The 16,027-nt window shown below is 41.3% G+C and overlaps 1 protein-coding gene and 2 long non-coding RNA genes across 14 annotated transcripts; 1 reads left to right on the top strand and 2 right to left on the bottom strand.

Moving 5' to 3' along the window:
• Nucleotides 1-209: 209 nt before the first annotated feature.
• LOC125987888 (uncharacterized) lies at nt 210-2,600 on the bottom strand. 6 transcript variants are annotated; one of them, XR_011088287.1, is made up of 5 exons: nt 2,444-2,600; nt 1,777-1,931; nt 1,153-1,235; nt 1,035-1,082; nt 210-946 (listed from the first exon to the last, which is right to left on the bottom strand). It is a non-coding gene; the product is annotated as an uncharacterized lncRNA (long non-coding RNA). The 6 variants fall into 6 exon arrangements; XR_011088283.1 differs by having other exon boundaries at nt 1,777-2,184; nt 2,444-2,599; XR_011088286.1 differs by having other exon boundaries at nt 1,777-2,184; nt 2,449-2,597.
• On the top strand, nt 2,449-8,563 carry LOC125987892 (uncharacterized). Its single transcript, XR_007488179.1, has 3 exons — nt 2,449-2,597; nt 3,011-3,082; nt 3,869-8,563. It is a non-coding gene; the product is annotated as an uncharacterized lncRNA (long non-coding RNA).
• Nucleotides 8,564-8,868: 305 nt separating this feature from the next.
• LOC125987871 (membrane cofactor protein) lies at nt 8,869-15,716 on the bottom strand. 7 transcript variants are annotated; one of them, XM_049752431.1, is made up of 14 exons: nt 14,935-15,101; nt 14,039-14,135; nt 13,869-13,956; nt 13,608-13,796; nt 13,119-13,218; nt 12,839-12,915; nt 12,581-12,760; nt 12,326-12,505; nt 11,977-12,048; nt 11,304-11,336; nt 11,136-11,183; nt 10,791-10,875; nt 9,923-9,983; nt 8,869-9,656 (listed from the first exon to the last, which is right to left on the bottom strand). In XM_049752431.1, the coding sequence occupies exons 3-14, from the start codon at nt 13,924-13,926 to the stop codon at nt 9,654-9,656; spliced, it is 1,086 nt and encodes a 361-aa protein (XP_049608388.1). In that variant the 5' UTR covers nt 13,927-13,956; nt 14,039-14,135; nt 14,935-15,101; the 3' UTR covers nt 8,869-9,653. The 7 variants fall into 7 exon arrangements, with proteins under 7 accessions (XP_049608388.1, XP_049608389.1, XP_049608393.1 ...); XM_049752432.1 differs by lacking the exon at nt 9,923-9,983; XM_049752430.1 differs by lacking the exons at nt 8,869-9,656; nt 14,935-15,101 and adding an exon at nt 15,593-15,716 and having other exon boundaries at nt 9,757-9,983.
• Nucleotides 15,717-16,027: the final 311 nt, after the last annotated feature.

Below are 16,027 nucleotides of genomic sequence, written 5' to 3'. Positions count from 1 at the left end.
TGCTTTACCAAAAATGTGCAAAGCTACTGACGCATGCTACACCAATATGGTATCTTATGTGACACCAAATTGACTAAATTATTGATTATTGTGTGCACCCTGGATTAATGAGATTCATGATTCTCTGTTGTGTAATCCTTTGCAGTATTTAATCCTGAGGGAAATTGTTTTACAAATAAACTGATTAAGAGTCAAAAATCCAACAACTATTACTTTGTTTCCACGGACACCAAAGTTTTAATAAACAACAAACTCTGGTTGATATTACATCTGTTTCCTGCACATTGCTGCATGCCGCCATTGTGCGTTTCCAAACATCTGCAGGGGGAAACAATTTGGAAGGCAATGTGTCTTTTTCCCAGCCATTCCAAGCTGTCCAACACAGCACAACCTGGACTTCATTCAGCTGGACTCACAATCGTGATCATTTACAAAATTTGGTTTCTCCACAGCACACAATTGTATACTCACACAACAAATATACAATGAAAAATTACAGCAACAATATGAACATACGAGAGTTGGCGGAGTGGCTGCTGAGTGCTATTTGAGAATAGCGCCAATCACCACATCTTTTGACCAAATCTGTGATTGAGTGTCCTTTGAATATGTGGTGCTCTGGGAACACAAATCTATGACACAAGCTGATTCATCTCCTTCATAAAATAAATAGAAAAATGCTCCTAAACCCCACAAGCACAATGCCTCATATTGAAGTTAAGGGTTTGAGTGTCTCACCTTCAGTTTGCAACTTCTTCATGCGCTTTTGTCACTTTTCTCCTAGTTTGAGGGGGGGAAAAAGCCATATCACGTTAATTGAAGACACAACATTGTACATAGGTGTAATCGCGTGAATGTGAGGATGATGGATTATTTGTTTTTATATGCCCCGGGGTTGGTTGGTTGGTAATCAGTCCAGTCCTGCCTCTGGCCCAAAGCTCACCACCTGAATTAAGGCAAACAGTAAAGAAAATGGATGGATTGATTACTAAAAACAATTCACATTTACCCAAATGCTAATGAAGGAACGTAACCTTTGAACGTGAGGTTAGGGCGCTCCCTGCTGTTCATGAAGGGTCCAACTAAAAATAAATACATTTCACGCTCTCACGTGAAAATGCAAGAATAAACTCAAATGGTTCAAACGGCTACCTCTTATATTTAGACAAACTTGTCATGGACCGGATGGAGCAGGGCGACCAAATGCAGCTTGGACCAGGGTTAACTGAAAGGAACTCAAAAGGCAAACTGGCATGACTTGACAAACAATAACTTGATTTACTGACCGGGACGTGAAACAAAACAACAGCAGTACATGCCGACAGCAAGACAGTACGACAACAACAATGACCCGACCGGGAGTGACACGCAGACAGGACTTAAATACAAAACACGAAACACGACACAGGTGACCGCGATTACAGGTGACACAGGAGGGGAGGGGCGACGCGAACAGAAACTATGGCAACCTAGACACATAGCAAAACTGGGGACGAGACGTGACAAAAATAGAATATAAAAACAACAACAAAGTGGTCAAGTCACTTGATCTACAACAACTAAGTCGGAAGTATCTTACGCGCTAATAAAGTAATTAAATTTAATTGTATGAGGGAGGTTATAGATAAGGGCGGTGCCTGACAGTGCAGAGGGTCGTGTGGTGCGTGCGCGCGTGTGTGTGAGAGACAAAAAAAATCATGAATGACCAAGTGAAATATGAAAGAAACGTGCTAAGCTATTATCAAGAGGAAGAAAATATTTTAAATCGTTGTTTACCTTCATATTCTGGGGAAATAAGTGAGAGAAGATGATGTACACTTGCGCTCTCTTTGACCCAAATGGAAAGCCGGAAACGAAGCCATAGCAAAAGCGGAAGTAGGTGAGGAATACTCTCCCTTTTTCATCTTTGTGAAATCCAGCCCGCTCTTTGCCTGTTTGTAAACACATACGTCACAAGCACGTGACGAGTGCGACGCATTTCGATGCAATGTCCAATCAGAAAGCGGAGGTGTGTTCCTATGGGCGTGACCTGTTTGTGTTGCCGTGAAAATGTCGTTGCGTAGAGTTTATTTGACAAGCCACGGTGGCCTCAATGGCAACCCGGAGCTGGATGGGAGATTCTGGAAGCGGTGTCGTAACTCTTGAGGCGCCATTGCGAAAGATGCGCTCTCGGTAAGTGACCTCCTTTAAAATAAGGATTTTTTTTTTACCTTCCGCTGTGTAATTCCAACCCAAATTCCTAAATGTAAACTTGTTCGGCGCAGGAAGCAAATGTAAAAAAAAATTTGCATTTACTGTTCAGTACATTCCCCTATTAATATGACGTCATTGTAGTTTCACTTATGATTGACTTCGAATGGCCCTTCTGTGTTATGAAAGCAACAACCCAAATGAGGCATGGCCTAATACGAAGTGCGTCGTAGGCAGCGTGTTTTTTTCTTACCTTACCCGGAAAGCAAGGCCGATATATTGGCGCTCAGCTGTTTCCTTCACAACGTGTGCAAGCACAGCGCGTTCCAGGTTGAGATGACGAGGTGCTGGACGGATGCTTGCTGCCGGAGGATGTTGCGCACTTCTATTTACTTCACGAGTGAGAGGTTGGTGAACCGCTGCACTGCGTAATGACTGAACTGATGCTCGACTATTATCACAATTTACTTTGGTTAATATGTTTGGAATTTAAAAACAACAACAACAGATGAAATTTGTCAATTGTGACTTTTTAACGCCCCACGAGACCTTTATGATTAATTGCTGTATAAATATGACTTGACTAATTGACTCGGTTAGAAGTTACCAGATCCTGACGTTCAATATTGATTTGATCGCACTTGCGCCGTGTTTGCATTCTATCTAAATACGCAACACGAGCATATGACAAAAGAAAGTTACTTGTCGTACCATTAAATAGGCTTTGAGCAAATGTATGGTATGTAATGCTTGATTAAAAAAAACACTTTAATAAATTACCTCCAGATTTATTATTTTATCATTAATTTTGGAATTTCAGATACGATTTTAGGAATTGATGAACCAAAATGCTGCAGTGCACAGGCCCTGGATCAACTCCATCCATCCAGAGGTTTCTATGTCATACGCACTTTTTATTCCCGACGTAAACAAAGCTTTCTGGGTGTAGTTTGCTTAACGAACACCAAGGGGCACTGTTTGCTTCATATCGTTTACCAAGCCCAAATTTGCATGAAGGGAATCGGATCATTTTATTTGTTTGAGCGCGCCGTCATTTAATACTGGGCATCAGTTTAAAAAAAAGTACGTGACGTCATAGCCCAATAATAACGACTTAACACAGTAAAAATACAACAAAAGTAGCTATTGCATTATTAAAGCTAAACAGCAAAAGAAGGGATAGGAATAGTAATAGGACTTTATTTTTATAGCGCTTTCGCCATAACAAAGCGCTTCATAAGAACATAAAATGTAAAAATACAGTAGAAATATCACATAAACATCATACAAACTTTATAACCATCATACGTATGCATTGTTGCTTGAGAAGGTAAATATGTAGGATAATAACAACAAGACAAGCTTGTCACTATGAGATTCTCTCAACATTAAGCATTTAAAGTTAGCAGTAGTTGCTGACATTAAAATAAAAACACCAGAATTTACAAGTGCGTCAGAACCTGCCATTGTTTCTGGACAAGGGTCATTTTGGCCAGTTCAAGACTTTGAGGCCGCAGTGTGCTGTGCTCAGAGGAAGTGTTGAAATCCACCGCGCACTGTTTGACGTGTCTTGGAATAATAACACGTTTTCCTCTGGAATCTGCAAAGGGAGTGGGGGGATGAGGAGGTGTATGTAGAGGGGGGGGGGGTCGCTAATACTTGTTGTTTTCATTGACAGTGTGCATATTTGGGACAGGAGCTGGTGACAACAGATGAGACGAGGTTTGAATTTAACACAGGATCAGGTAAACAGGCATGTATGCTTGTTTGTTTGTTTGTTTGTTTGTTTGTTTGTTTGTTTGTTTGTTTGTTTGTTTGTTTGTTTGTTTGTTTGTTTACCTTCTTTTGTTTCTTTTTGCGTATCAGTGAAATAGGCATCTTTCCAAGAGCTTTGAAAAGTGGCACTGGCACAAGACGTATATGATGAAATTCATACCATGAGAACTTTACTTCAAATCTAAGTATACATAGGATATATGATGTAAATTTAAAGTTGTATATGGAAATTTATTTCTGATTTAATTTGTTCTATATTGTTCGGAAGGACTAACAGAAATTTCTTTCAATGATTACACAAGATAATAATGAATACGTTCGATAAGCGTCACACGGCAACATTTTCTGTGACCGATTAGCAACATCCCACATTTAAAGGGCCCACATCTATTATTGTTGTTGTCCAAGCTGGTGATGTCCCTTTAAAAGCCGGGTGCTGTCAGGTGATGGAAGAGGCTCGGCCTTACTTTAGAGTGAAGCGTCAGAATGTGTCTCTTGCAAAGAGAGAGAAAGAGAGTGAGACAATCCAAAGAGGTGATAAAGGGGGGAACAAGGACAGCAAAGTCATGGAGAAGAGAGCAGGAAAATGTGCTGTTTTGGTCCCTTTAAAGATCTTGTACTCTTGCTCAGCTAGCGATTTTGTCTCAGTGTGATGGAGCAGCTAACAGTGATACAGAAGCACTGAGAATTAAATGCTGCGTCACACTCGGAAAGAGGAACGGCGCGAGCGTGCGCGAGCGAGGCTGTGCGCACGCGCGCACGCATCTGTGTGGAGTCTGATCACTTTGTGTGTATTTGTGCTGAAAGTGGCAGGCTAATTGTAGTCGGGCTGTTGTGAGCAGATGAAAATAAAGCCAGCGAGATGCTGCGAGGGAGGGAGCGAGGGCAAGCGAGTCAGACACAGGAGAGAGAAATCGCTTTTTTTTTTTTGGATTAGTTGCTACGTCACTTTTTTTCATGTCCGGACAAAACAAAAAGCTGTGTTAACAGGAGCCCACGGTCATGGAGTTTTCCACCTGGAGTGGACGTTGTGGTTTCGGCCAGACGAGGCTTCCTCATCTTCCTTCTCCTTGGTAGTTGTGATGTGTTCTTCCCGTCACCAGCTACTAAATGTGCCTGCATGTGTGTTTGTGTTTGTGCGTGCTGTGTAGCTCCAGCGAGCCGGCCACACGAGTTTCAACATGGATGCTGAAGATGTACCACAATTGTTTTGATAGGATGCGGCTCCAACTGAAATCGGGCCGACCCAAGGGTTAAACGGCACGCTCTTCTGGAAGCTACAATGGTCGAGCATGGTCGGGGATGTTTGATCGAGAACTGTCGGGCTGTGGGAGCATGGTTTTGTTTTTTTTGCCACATGATCTGGAAGGTGACTACAGTCACATCTGTTCTCGTACGGCCTCAGGTGACGCCATATTTGTTCACGCCTTCGTCGCGTGGGTGTGTCTGACAAGAAGGACAAAGTTGGTAGCGCTCGAGTGGAGAGGCGGAAGGAGTCAAGCATGGATGAAAAACCGGTCGAGGTCCCGCTCTGCAATTAGATAACAGATTGGTGTCTGTGGTCATGTGACATGTTTTCACCTCGCAGGGCTGCTGGGATTTGCTGAAATTCTTTCTAAGACGCATTCGCCCCTGCGTAGTTAGACGAGGCGGCGGTGGTGACGCAGTTCTTTCTGGGCTGGACTTCTCGTCACCTCGTTTGGCTCGCTCTCTCTTCCTCTCTCTCTGTCTCTCTCTCTCTCTCTCTCGCTCTATCATGGAGAGGAGTCGTGGGAGGGGCTAAATGTCACATCTCAGGATGAGGGAGAGAAAGCGCTGGAGCTAATCGGAGAAAGCAAGGGAAGCTGTTTACCCTGCTGTCCTGTTGACTCTGCTTTGGTTTCACTCCTGTTCAATTCCTAAAATCGTTGCCGCATCACACGCCGCGGTGCCAAACGGCGCTCTTGTTGGATCCGAGTCGCCATGCTGGCTGTCCGAGGTGCGTAGCGCAGCACAATTGGGTGCCTGATGGAGTTCAGCCATCAATTGATCCAGAATCACTTCTTTCAATGACAGGTTTTGAAGTTTGAGAGACGCTTGCCTGTGGTCCAGGGGCGTAGTCAGAGAATGTTTCTCTGGGGTGGCCTGAGTGGCCATACCGTTTGCATTTTTATAACCACCTTTGGAACTGAAAAGTCAGGAGCATACCATCCACAGGGAAGGTCTCATGAAATCAAGTGCCCACGTATGCAGAATCTTGCCCAACATGCTCAAAATACAAGCAGAGACAAAAGCAACATTTTGTTGACATTAAATTATTAAATAATGCCATTTTCTTTGCCACTGCTTTACTTATAGTCTACCTTATCTCATACACTGATTCACTCGTCAATTGTCACTGATGGCCGACAACATTTTGCATACTACAGTTAATGTCTCATTCATTCAAATCATGTCTAGAAAGCACAATGACTTTAAAATGGCTTAAATATTGACAATTGTAAACATTGCTTTGAACTCTGGTCTGTTTTTGCTTGCGTTATTGCATTATTTCACGCCATCACAGGTGTCAAAAGCTTCTACTGGATGTGGTGCTGGCCCTGGCCACCATGTAGCTCCGCCCCTGGTGGTATCATTGTCATGTGCTTTTGGGTTAACCTGCTAATTTATGATACTACATTTTAAACCTATTGTTTGTCTTTCAGTTTCTTGTATCCTTGTTTAAATCCTGACTTGAATGAGATCTAGGCAGCTGAGTTGTGTTTGCAAAGTCATTGTGGTCATACATAACTAGAAGGCCAGAAAGTAGAGTCGACTCTAAACTTTGAACTAGGTACGCATTTGTATAAACTGGATTTTGCATTTGCCACGGTCCAATTTTGACCGCCGGCCTTGCTACGAAGGCCTGCTGTCTCTTTAAATGTTTTATAAGCGTTACACAACAGGTCCAGTCGCACACAAACATCAAGCAGGCACAACGGAGCGTGATAGTCGTGTACAGTCAGCCAGGCGAAGAAGCCGGTCACCTTACATATACATTGTTATCTGTGCGGCAATTATGTAAACACACGCATAGTGTATATGACCTTGCAAACAACTCAAAAAGAAAAAGGCTTGGCCTGTTCCATCTGATGCGTGATAAGTAACCTTTTGTCTTTCATCTTACTGTGAAAATAAATAGGGGATGTTTTTTAGGTTGACTTGCTTTACTTCCTTTGTTTGACTTTGAGCGGTGTTTAAACCGAGAGCTATTTGAGGGAGTCGTCGCTGGACGCACACAAAATAGACAGAGTGCTTGTAGGTGTGTGTTTTCAGAAGGGATTGTTTATCAGTAGTCCTTTTAGAAAGAGGTGAGTTGATTTGCATTTTCAAGCCACTCGGTGTGCAGACGATACCTGGGCTGGCCCCGCCTTCTCTCACTATGTTATTGAGTGTGCCTCATGGCTCCTGTTGCCAACCACTGATTTGTACTTCCTTGTGATCGCAGAGACTGGAAAGCTTCACTCATTAATTTTCTTGATTTGCCTTCTTGAGGATCCCACTCCCGTCTGCTCTCACTTTTTATCCTGCTCTGTCGCAATTCTGTGATTATAGGTAAAGTTGACTCCCATCCCAAATGGAAGGAATCACAGACTACCCCCCCCCCCCTAAAATGTCAGTTTCTATTTTAGATCAAAACATAAATATTAGGTTCAGAAATCCATCTTTTATTTTTAACATTTATTTCAATTTGTAAATAGTAGCTGGAATTTTGAGCTTATACAAATAAGACAGGAATTTACCTTGCTGTTCCAATACTTTTGGGCTGGACTGAAGAGGTAGATCATGGTATTATTACTATTTCTTGCCACTAGTGTCCATCTGCAGCTCCCATTTAAATATATCTGTTGTGAAAACAGCCATAGGTGGTTAACAAAAAGCTTCAAAGTTGCACTTTCTGGTGCCTGCGGGAATTTATTTGGTTTACACAGACCACCTCCCGCTGAGAGGGTTGTTAGTTTGCTCTTTAAGTGTGTCCGATAAAGCAAATAAATCTTTTTGGTGTTAGTTGGCTATTTTGTCATTGTTGTAATTCAAGGTTCAAGAGTGACTGTTTTCACCACATTCTAGGATGTTCCTTGTCTGAAATGCCCCCCTTGGAAGCTGGCTTCAGATGGTGGCTTAGAGTATTGTCATCCATCTAGCACCATTTGAAATCAGTGTTCTTAGGGTGGGAGGTGAGTCACCTGCCAGGAAAAGTCAGCAGTGCCGGGAAAAGTTCCACTCAATCAGCATCAAATGGCCAGTGATGTTTTGGCAGCCGGAGCCCTTTGTCCTTTCTCCAAGGTTGACCGGTTTCTTCTGGCGCTCAGAGTCTGCTCTCGTTTCTAGCACCATTTGAAATCGGTTACAGTGAAGGACACATCTCGTCGCACCTTGAACCAATGGAAACGTCATTACTCTGTTAACTGATTCAGACCAAGTTAACTTCATCCACACAAATGACGTGGACGACTCCAATAATATAATTGAAAACTGGATTCAGCAATGTTTTAAATCTTCATTCGACCCAATCTGCTATTCCTACAATCAATTTGAACAAATGTGTAAACAGTAATAAAGTTATGTTTGCCAGTGACGTCTGTAATTTGGTTTGTGATAAATTGACCAAGAAACAAGCAGTTAAGTATTAGTCCACAAGGTGGCACTGTGGTCAATAGTTAAATCACCCCAGGTATTAGATTGCATTACAATCTAAGTGGCGTCTAAATTTTTAATCACATTCTGAATGCCACACTTAAGAATCATTGCAATTATGAATTTGCCAATAGTATTCTGCTGTTTTTGTGTTTCATATTAACTGTAAATAATTCACAAGCTATATAACCAAGTCTTGACAAGAGTCAGGCCAGTTTAAAACATACATTAACACCAGAAACATGATGGCTATTCTTACACTTTATTTAATTTACCTTCTAAAACATTTTAAATAGGGGAAAACCCAACAAATTGAACAGTGCTTAAAAGGTAACTAGTGGCAATTTACATTTTTTTTTTTTCAGCCAAGACAAAAACCTCTCATGAGCGGGTTTATGACAATACAAATCTTTGGCAGTCATAATACATAAGTTATAAATCAAAGCTTATTTTAAATCAGAGCAAACAAATTAAACAGTGCTTAAAGGTAACGTTTAACTAGTGGCAATTTACAATACATTCATTTTTTTTTTAGCCATAACAAAACCTCTCACAGCTGTCACACAGCAGGTTTATGACAATGCAAATCTTTGGCAGTCATAATTGCCAAAATTAATAGACTTGAAGTGCACAAAGACATAAATAATAAACTTCTTCCTCCTTCCATCTTAGAGATCCCATTGGGATTATTGGGGAACATCTGACACGCTTGAAGCAAAGAGCACATTCGCTTTCGACCACCGAGTCAAATTGTACTGATCGTGGGAAGTTCATTTTCCATTTAGGCATACCTATGATGCACTGCCTGCATTACAATGTAAGTGGAAAATTAGAAGTAAAAGTGAAGGGAACTCTTACGTATATTATTGTTTTCACAAATGCGCTGACAAAAACCAAAACTCGAGCATAGTGCTAACTGGAACGTGTTACTGATCTGTCATGAGAAACTAATTCGCCGTCCACTCGACACGGACATCAGTTACAGTCCTCTTCCCATTTCTAGCAATGTTGTGCCAGCAGGAGTCCTGCCATCACTGTGAAGAATAGAACCAGGTAAATTAGACCATGCGGAATAACAGCCTGCAGCCATGTGAAACAGGAACAACTGGTACATTTTAAAGTAACACAATCTCAACTCAAACGGTGCCGATACATTTACAATTTCATCCTAAACCATTGAAATTCTCAACTTTATATTCACATTTTAATGTGAAAGACAATTGTTTTCAGTATACTGTAAAACAATAAAAAAAAAATGACGAATTTGGAACCAAGCCCTCAGCATCACCTAGTGTCTTACCGAGAGCACCATTCCCTCCACATCTGTGGTAGCCTCATGGTCGGAGTGGCCTTTCCGATAGCTGCAATCCAGTAATGAGCAGTCAACAGATATGTGCATGTGCAGAAAAAATAAAAAGGGCTGGCAAAAGTTGGCGGAGGGAAAAGGGCTCCCAGAGAAATGTATTCAAGCTCAGAGAAAGAATGCAACCACAGCAGTGACCCAAGTGTCTTCGAGTGCCTCGAAAACACTAAGCTCAAATCAGATCGAGTTTAAGTTTGCATCAAACTTAATGCAAAATGTAAATTTTTTTTTACATTTTTATATTTTGCGACCGTTACCAGCAACTGCCTCTAGGCTGGGATTATAACATTTCATTGACTTTACATAATGTATTGTTTATATTAAAAAAAAAAAAAAAAAAAAACATCAGCAGCTTCTATTTCATATTCAGCCTACTTCGGGTAAGAGCCATTCAGCACTTGTGTCACTAACAGAAGGGGTCCAAATCACCCATTCACCCTCTGATGCCCTCTATGCCCATTCAGAAAGGCACACAAGACCAAAAACCTACATTAAAAAACAGTAGCTAAAAAAAAAAAGGAAAGGCAGTATAAAGAGCGTAATAGCAAAAGCCTGTAATTGCACAAAAAGACCAGAGCCATAAAGTGGTTAGTCTGCATATTTGGTTATAGAAAAGAACATTAATTCATTCATTCATGCTTCTCCTCACGAGGGTTGCGGACATGCTGGAGCCCATCCCAGCTGTCTTTGGGCGAGAGGCGGGGTACACCCCAAACTGGTCGCCAGCCAAATAGCACAAATAGACAAACAACCACTTACACTCACACCTGCAGATAGGTTTGGAGTCTACAAAAGGACAGTTTACCCATTTTTGCTCTTTTTGTTGATAAATGCAAGGCATCCAAAGTAATAGCATCCAATGATAATGGCGATAGCTAATCCAATGATGACTGAGGACCAAGAAAGAAAAACAGATCGGACTCAATGACCAATCCAACAAATCACAAATATATACACGGTACATCATTTGAACTGCAAAACCTCTTCCCAGTTGCAAGAATAAGTATGTGAACGCGAGGGAATTACTGTACTTGGTTTCTGCATGAATTAAGCATAACATGTTTTATACTCGCAAAGTCACAATATAAATATGATAGTTAATGGAATAACAGAATACAGTGTTGTGGCTATTACACTGATTGAAACTCACCTGCAAAAGCAATACCCAGAGACATCCCCAAATGACTACCATCATTTTCTAGAAGGCGGGGGGGAAGAAAAAAAAAAAAAAGTCAGAAAGGTTCGAACCAGCAGATTACCAGAAACGTAGTCTACTCTACTTGAAGAATTTAATTCAGAAGACATTATCTCTACTTACTGTTTCCCGTTTCAGGATCTGGTTCAGAAGAGGCTGAAATGATAAAATACAGGTTGAATCAAGATATCCCCAAAAAATTCTGTTGACTCAAATGTTTGGTAGATGTTCAAGCCAAGGTTTGTAAACTTAAAAGAAACAACGTATGATATTTAGTGCCATCTAGCGGTGAACAAATTAATCCATCCATTTTCCAAACCACGGGGGTCGCGGGTGCGCTGGAGCCTATCTCAGCAGTCATCGAGCAGTAGGCAGGGGACACCCTGGACTGGTTGCCAGCCAAACGCAGGGCACACAGACACGAACAACCAGTCGCACTCGCACCTAGGGACAATTTGGAGTGCTCAATTGGCCTGCCAAGCGCGTTTTTGGGATGTGGGAGGAAACCCCGGAGTGGCCGCAGAAAACCCACGCAGGAATGGGGAGAACATGCAATTTCCACATAGGGAGGGCCGGAGGTGGAATCGAACCGGTACCCTCCTAACTGTGAGCCTCCTGCGGCGGACAAATAGTAACCAATTCAAAACGCATTCATATTGGAAAAACGCCGCGAGAGGGAACACAAGTCGCGAGATTACTACAATGTCTACAATTGAGGTCCAAGTTTAAAGAAAGTACAAGAAAGTTGGCCAGGAGAGCAATCAGGACTCTTTTTGAATCCTATTCAAACATATACCTGTTGGCGTCATTTTGGTCTTGGGGGTTGTAACCGTTGTAACCGTCGTAGTCGGTTTAGGACTTTCTTTTCCTTTAGAAGCAAAGAAAAAGACTGTCAAAGACTGACTGTTGCCTTAGCAACACGGTCAGCCCTCCTTTTTAAATCTTTTACTCAACAGTATACTTAAGTCACGCGACAACAATGGGATTTTCTTGTGTCAGTAAAAGTTCACACGGTGCGGTAGTGCAACAATCTATCGACTATAAACACTGAACTGAGTTAACAAAACACAGTTGGTCCGACAGACTGCATTCAAGAATTTCAGTGTGTGATTCCTTTCACACCAAGAGGTCAGGAAATGACTTACGCTTACAACTTGGAAGTTTCGGTAACCAGCGGCTGTTGATGTCACACGTCACGGTGGAAGAGCCAACCATCTCGTATCCAGATATGCACTCAAACGTCACGGACGCCATGTACCCGTACGGGGGTCGAGCGCCTGAAACCATCTCGGCATTTATAATCTCCAGCTCACGACAGTTAACCTCTGCGGGAAAGAAGAACTCATCAGATTATTGATGATCTTGGGAAAGGAGTGGGTGGGTACCAAAGCAACACTCACCGACACAAACAGGTGGACCAGGTTTGAATTGTCCATCATCGGAACAATGTCGAAGTTTGGATCCATTGAGAACATAACCTTGGTCACAGGAGTATTGTACAATGTCGTCATACTGGTAGACGTCCATAAGAGGGTTGAAATTGCCTTGAGCCACTTTTGGTGGAGGATCACAGGTCACCGCTGCAAGTGAAAAATGATAACTAGTAAAAACTGTCACGTGCACCAGTCTTGATAGGTGAAGAAACTCAAGTCAACTACCAATACAGCGGGGTGGGTGGTTACTCCAGGATCCATCCGACAAACAAGTGCGTTGAGCGGCACCAACCAATATGTAACTGTAAGTATGACAACTTCAGATAAACGCAAACAAATGCCCGGCCTATCACATTTAAAAGAAACAGTCGCTTAAGCACAAGCACAAATTACTCAAAAAAGTATCAGTCAGTATCAGTATAAACCTAATGCTTCTCTATTCAATGAAACAGCAATTAATGCAAGATAGGCCACAAAGTTTAGAACGATTTGTCATTTTTCTTACCCTCTATTACAAGTGATGGATAATTGGGCACCAAAGTCAACACCATTTGGATAACCAACAATCCCATGCTCTACTTCCTCTGCAGCACCACAGGAAATTTCTAAAAAAACCCAAAAACCATTCAAGTATTATATAACAATAAAGTATTGATATATTATATTAGGGGTGTAAAAGGGAAAAAACATTTGAATCATACAAATCGTTTTAAAGATGTGTACCTCGAATTGAACCCAGCTCAAATGTTTGTCATAAAATGACAATGAGAAATTCAGCATCACATACATACAATCTCGAAATGAGTGGTACCATATAAAATTGAACTAATTGCACTGAATCAAATCTTTCAACTTTAAGAATCGCTTTTGAATCCCATCGATTTAGATAAAATTGTCTTCTATTGAAGAGATGTGCAACCCTAATTTGGATGCAGGATTCTTAATAGACAAATATGGTCTCCGTTCATATCATTTATAATTAATTCAAACTCACTGTCGCATTTTATGGTCACAGGACTCCACACACCATCTGTACATGTGACATATTGAAGCCCCCCCTTCCACTGGTAACCCAAAGCGCAGACAAGATTAGCTTTGCTCCCATCTGGAAATGTATCTTTAAGCAAGTCGTCATCGTTGAGGTTTGTGTTGCTGCTTAATGTAGGCCTGGAACAATCTTTAGCTGTAATTGCATGAAAACAAAAAATGAGAACAATGCTCATGTTGACAATCCTCAATGCGATCTACCACTCACCTTGAGCAATCATGACAAGGCCAAGATAGCCCAAAACCAGAAACAAGGAGATGTCCATGACTGGATCAGGACCAGCATGGGCAAATATCTGGTCAAATCAAATAAGCAATGAATATTAGCACAGTATTACAACATGTTAACTCACAAAAGGATTAGGAAAAATACATTACCCGTTTTAGAAGCAAGATGTTTGTGATTTTTTGTTTAACTGGGGGCTCCAATTGGGTTTGATTGTATGGAAGACCACTATAAAAATTCCTCCCAGAACTGTTAAAAAAAAAAAAAACAGGAAACACTGCAATTTGGGTATGTCAAATCTCAGAAATGATCCGACTGAATGATGTAATTCAGTCTTCGTTCGATTCAGAGCGATACATTCGTTGTCATTTTTTTATTTGAGTAGTTAATATGATACATAGAGTGAATCTAATAAAGCGTAGACGGAATTTCCTGACGATTATGGACAAAAAAGTACCACGTACTTGACTAAGACAAAACCTACGTGACCATACAAAGGGCACGTTGAAAAATTCTAAAGCTTGTGACGAAACTGAATGCAGCGTTCCGGTCCAGTTCATTTCCGAACGCGGCCAGCATTGCGCACCATGTTGCCAGTCGGTGCGCCAAGTGCGCACACCGGCAAACCGTTTTTTATGCATTGTGAATTTCCGTTCGGCAAATTTGAGCAACGCATTCAGTTTCCGTATGGTCGGATGACACAATGGTCGCTGCAGTGTAATTTCCGAACGCGCCCAAAGCTATAAAACTTACTGTGACTTGCTAGCTAAGAAGTGATGTGAACACTGCAGATTTAACTCGTTTATCAACCCCGAGGGAAAACGTACACAATATATTGTATATCAATATATTGGCTTATATGTATTGATCACAGTGTGACGTAGAAATATTTCTTCGGAACTGCCTATTCAGTGTAAACTTGCTTTAGTAGCCTTCAGCTAGCAAAACACCAACTAACATTCAGGTTTGCGGGCGGCATTCTAACGAGTTCAATATTTGTGGGAAACGCTAACGAAACTAAAGAAAGTCTGGTCAGTATTTAACTCACCCGAAGGTCACCAGTGGTCACAATCGCAAATGCGGCTTTCAAGATGGTGAATTTATCTCCCCAAGTTGTTTGACAGGAAAAGGCGTTGCAGCTATAAACATCACGTGACTCACCTGACGTCACATGATCTCTTTGAACTCTGCTACTAAGTAAGAATAAAATCGCTCCCAGAGGAAAATATTTTTGAATATATAAACTGGAATAACACATGGTTGTGCCCCTTTAAATTATGCTAATTTTTGCTATGCTTCTCCTGAATAAAAGATCTCCAGAAGATTTGGTCTGAATAGTTTCTGATCTTTGTTCATGAATCACTTGGGTTGGTATACTGCACTCATAAATGAGTAGGCCTATTGCTTAACACCATTGACTCACCTAAGTAAATTCATTTTAACCCAGTTTGTTACAGCCTTAACATTTTAACTACAGTAATTAGAACAGTGGTTCTTAACCTTGTTGGATGTACCGAACCCCACTAGTTTCATATGCAGATTCACCTAATACCTGTTAATTGAAAAATAAAATGATTGTTTTCAAATTCAAGACAATATATATATATATTTTTTTTTACTGGTGCACAAAATGAGCCGTGCATGAACATCACCTTGTTCAAACAACAAAACCCTCACATTAAATGAACTCACAACAAATTACATACCTGCAAATCAGTGTGACTTGTGCTGTTTCCTTGAGACCAGTTTAGATATGCATCATCACAAATTTACATCATAAATCAGGTGACCTCCACAGCGAGTGTTCTGCCGAACCCCTTACATCAGGGGTGGGCAATTCTGGTCCTCGAGGGCCTGTTTTATAGGTCTCCCTGCTGCAACACACCTGATTCAAATGATCAGGATTGCCCATGGACTCAACGAACCCCTAGGGTTGGATGGAACCCAGGTTAAGAACCACTGAATTAGAAGGACAACTGTATTTCTTTTTATGAATTATAATTTTAAACTAAGAGACGAGACCAGTTCAATAAGAAACAGTAATTTGTTGGGTATTCTGCTGTCACATCTTTGATCGATTTTAAAATGTATTTGCTTTGGTTGTTGCTAGTTCACAAAACTAACCATGTTAATCTTCACAC

The sequence above is a fragment of the Syngnathus scovelli genome, chromosome 2, assembly GCF_024217435.2.
Source record: "Syngnathus scovelli strain Florida chromosome 2, RoL_Ssco_1.2, whole genome shotgun sequence".
Lineage (NCBI taxonomy): Eukaryota > Metazoa > Chordata > Actinopteri > Syngnathiformes > Syngnathidae > Syngnathus > Syngnathus scovelli.
Note: the sequence above shows the minus strand (reverse complement) of the source record. Positions and strands in the feature narration are given on the sequence as shown.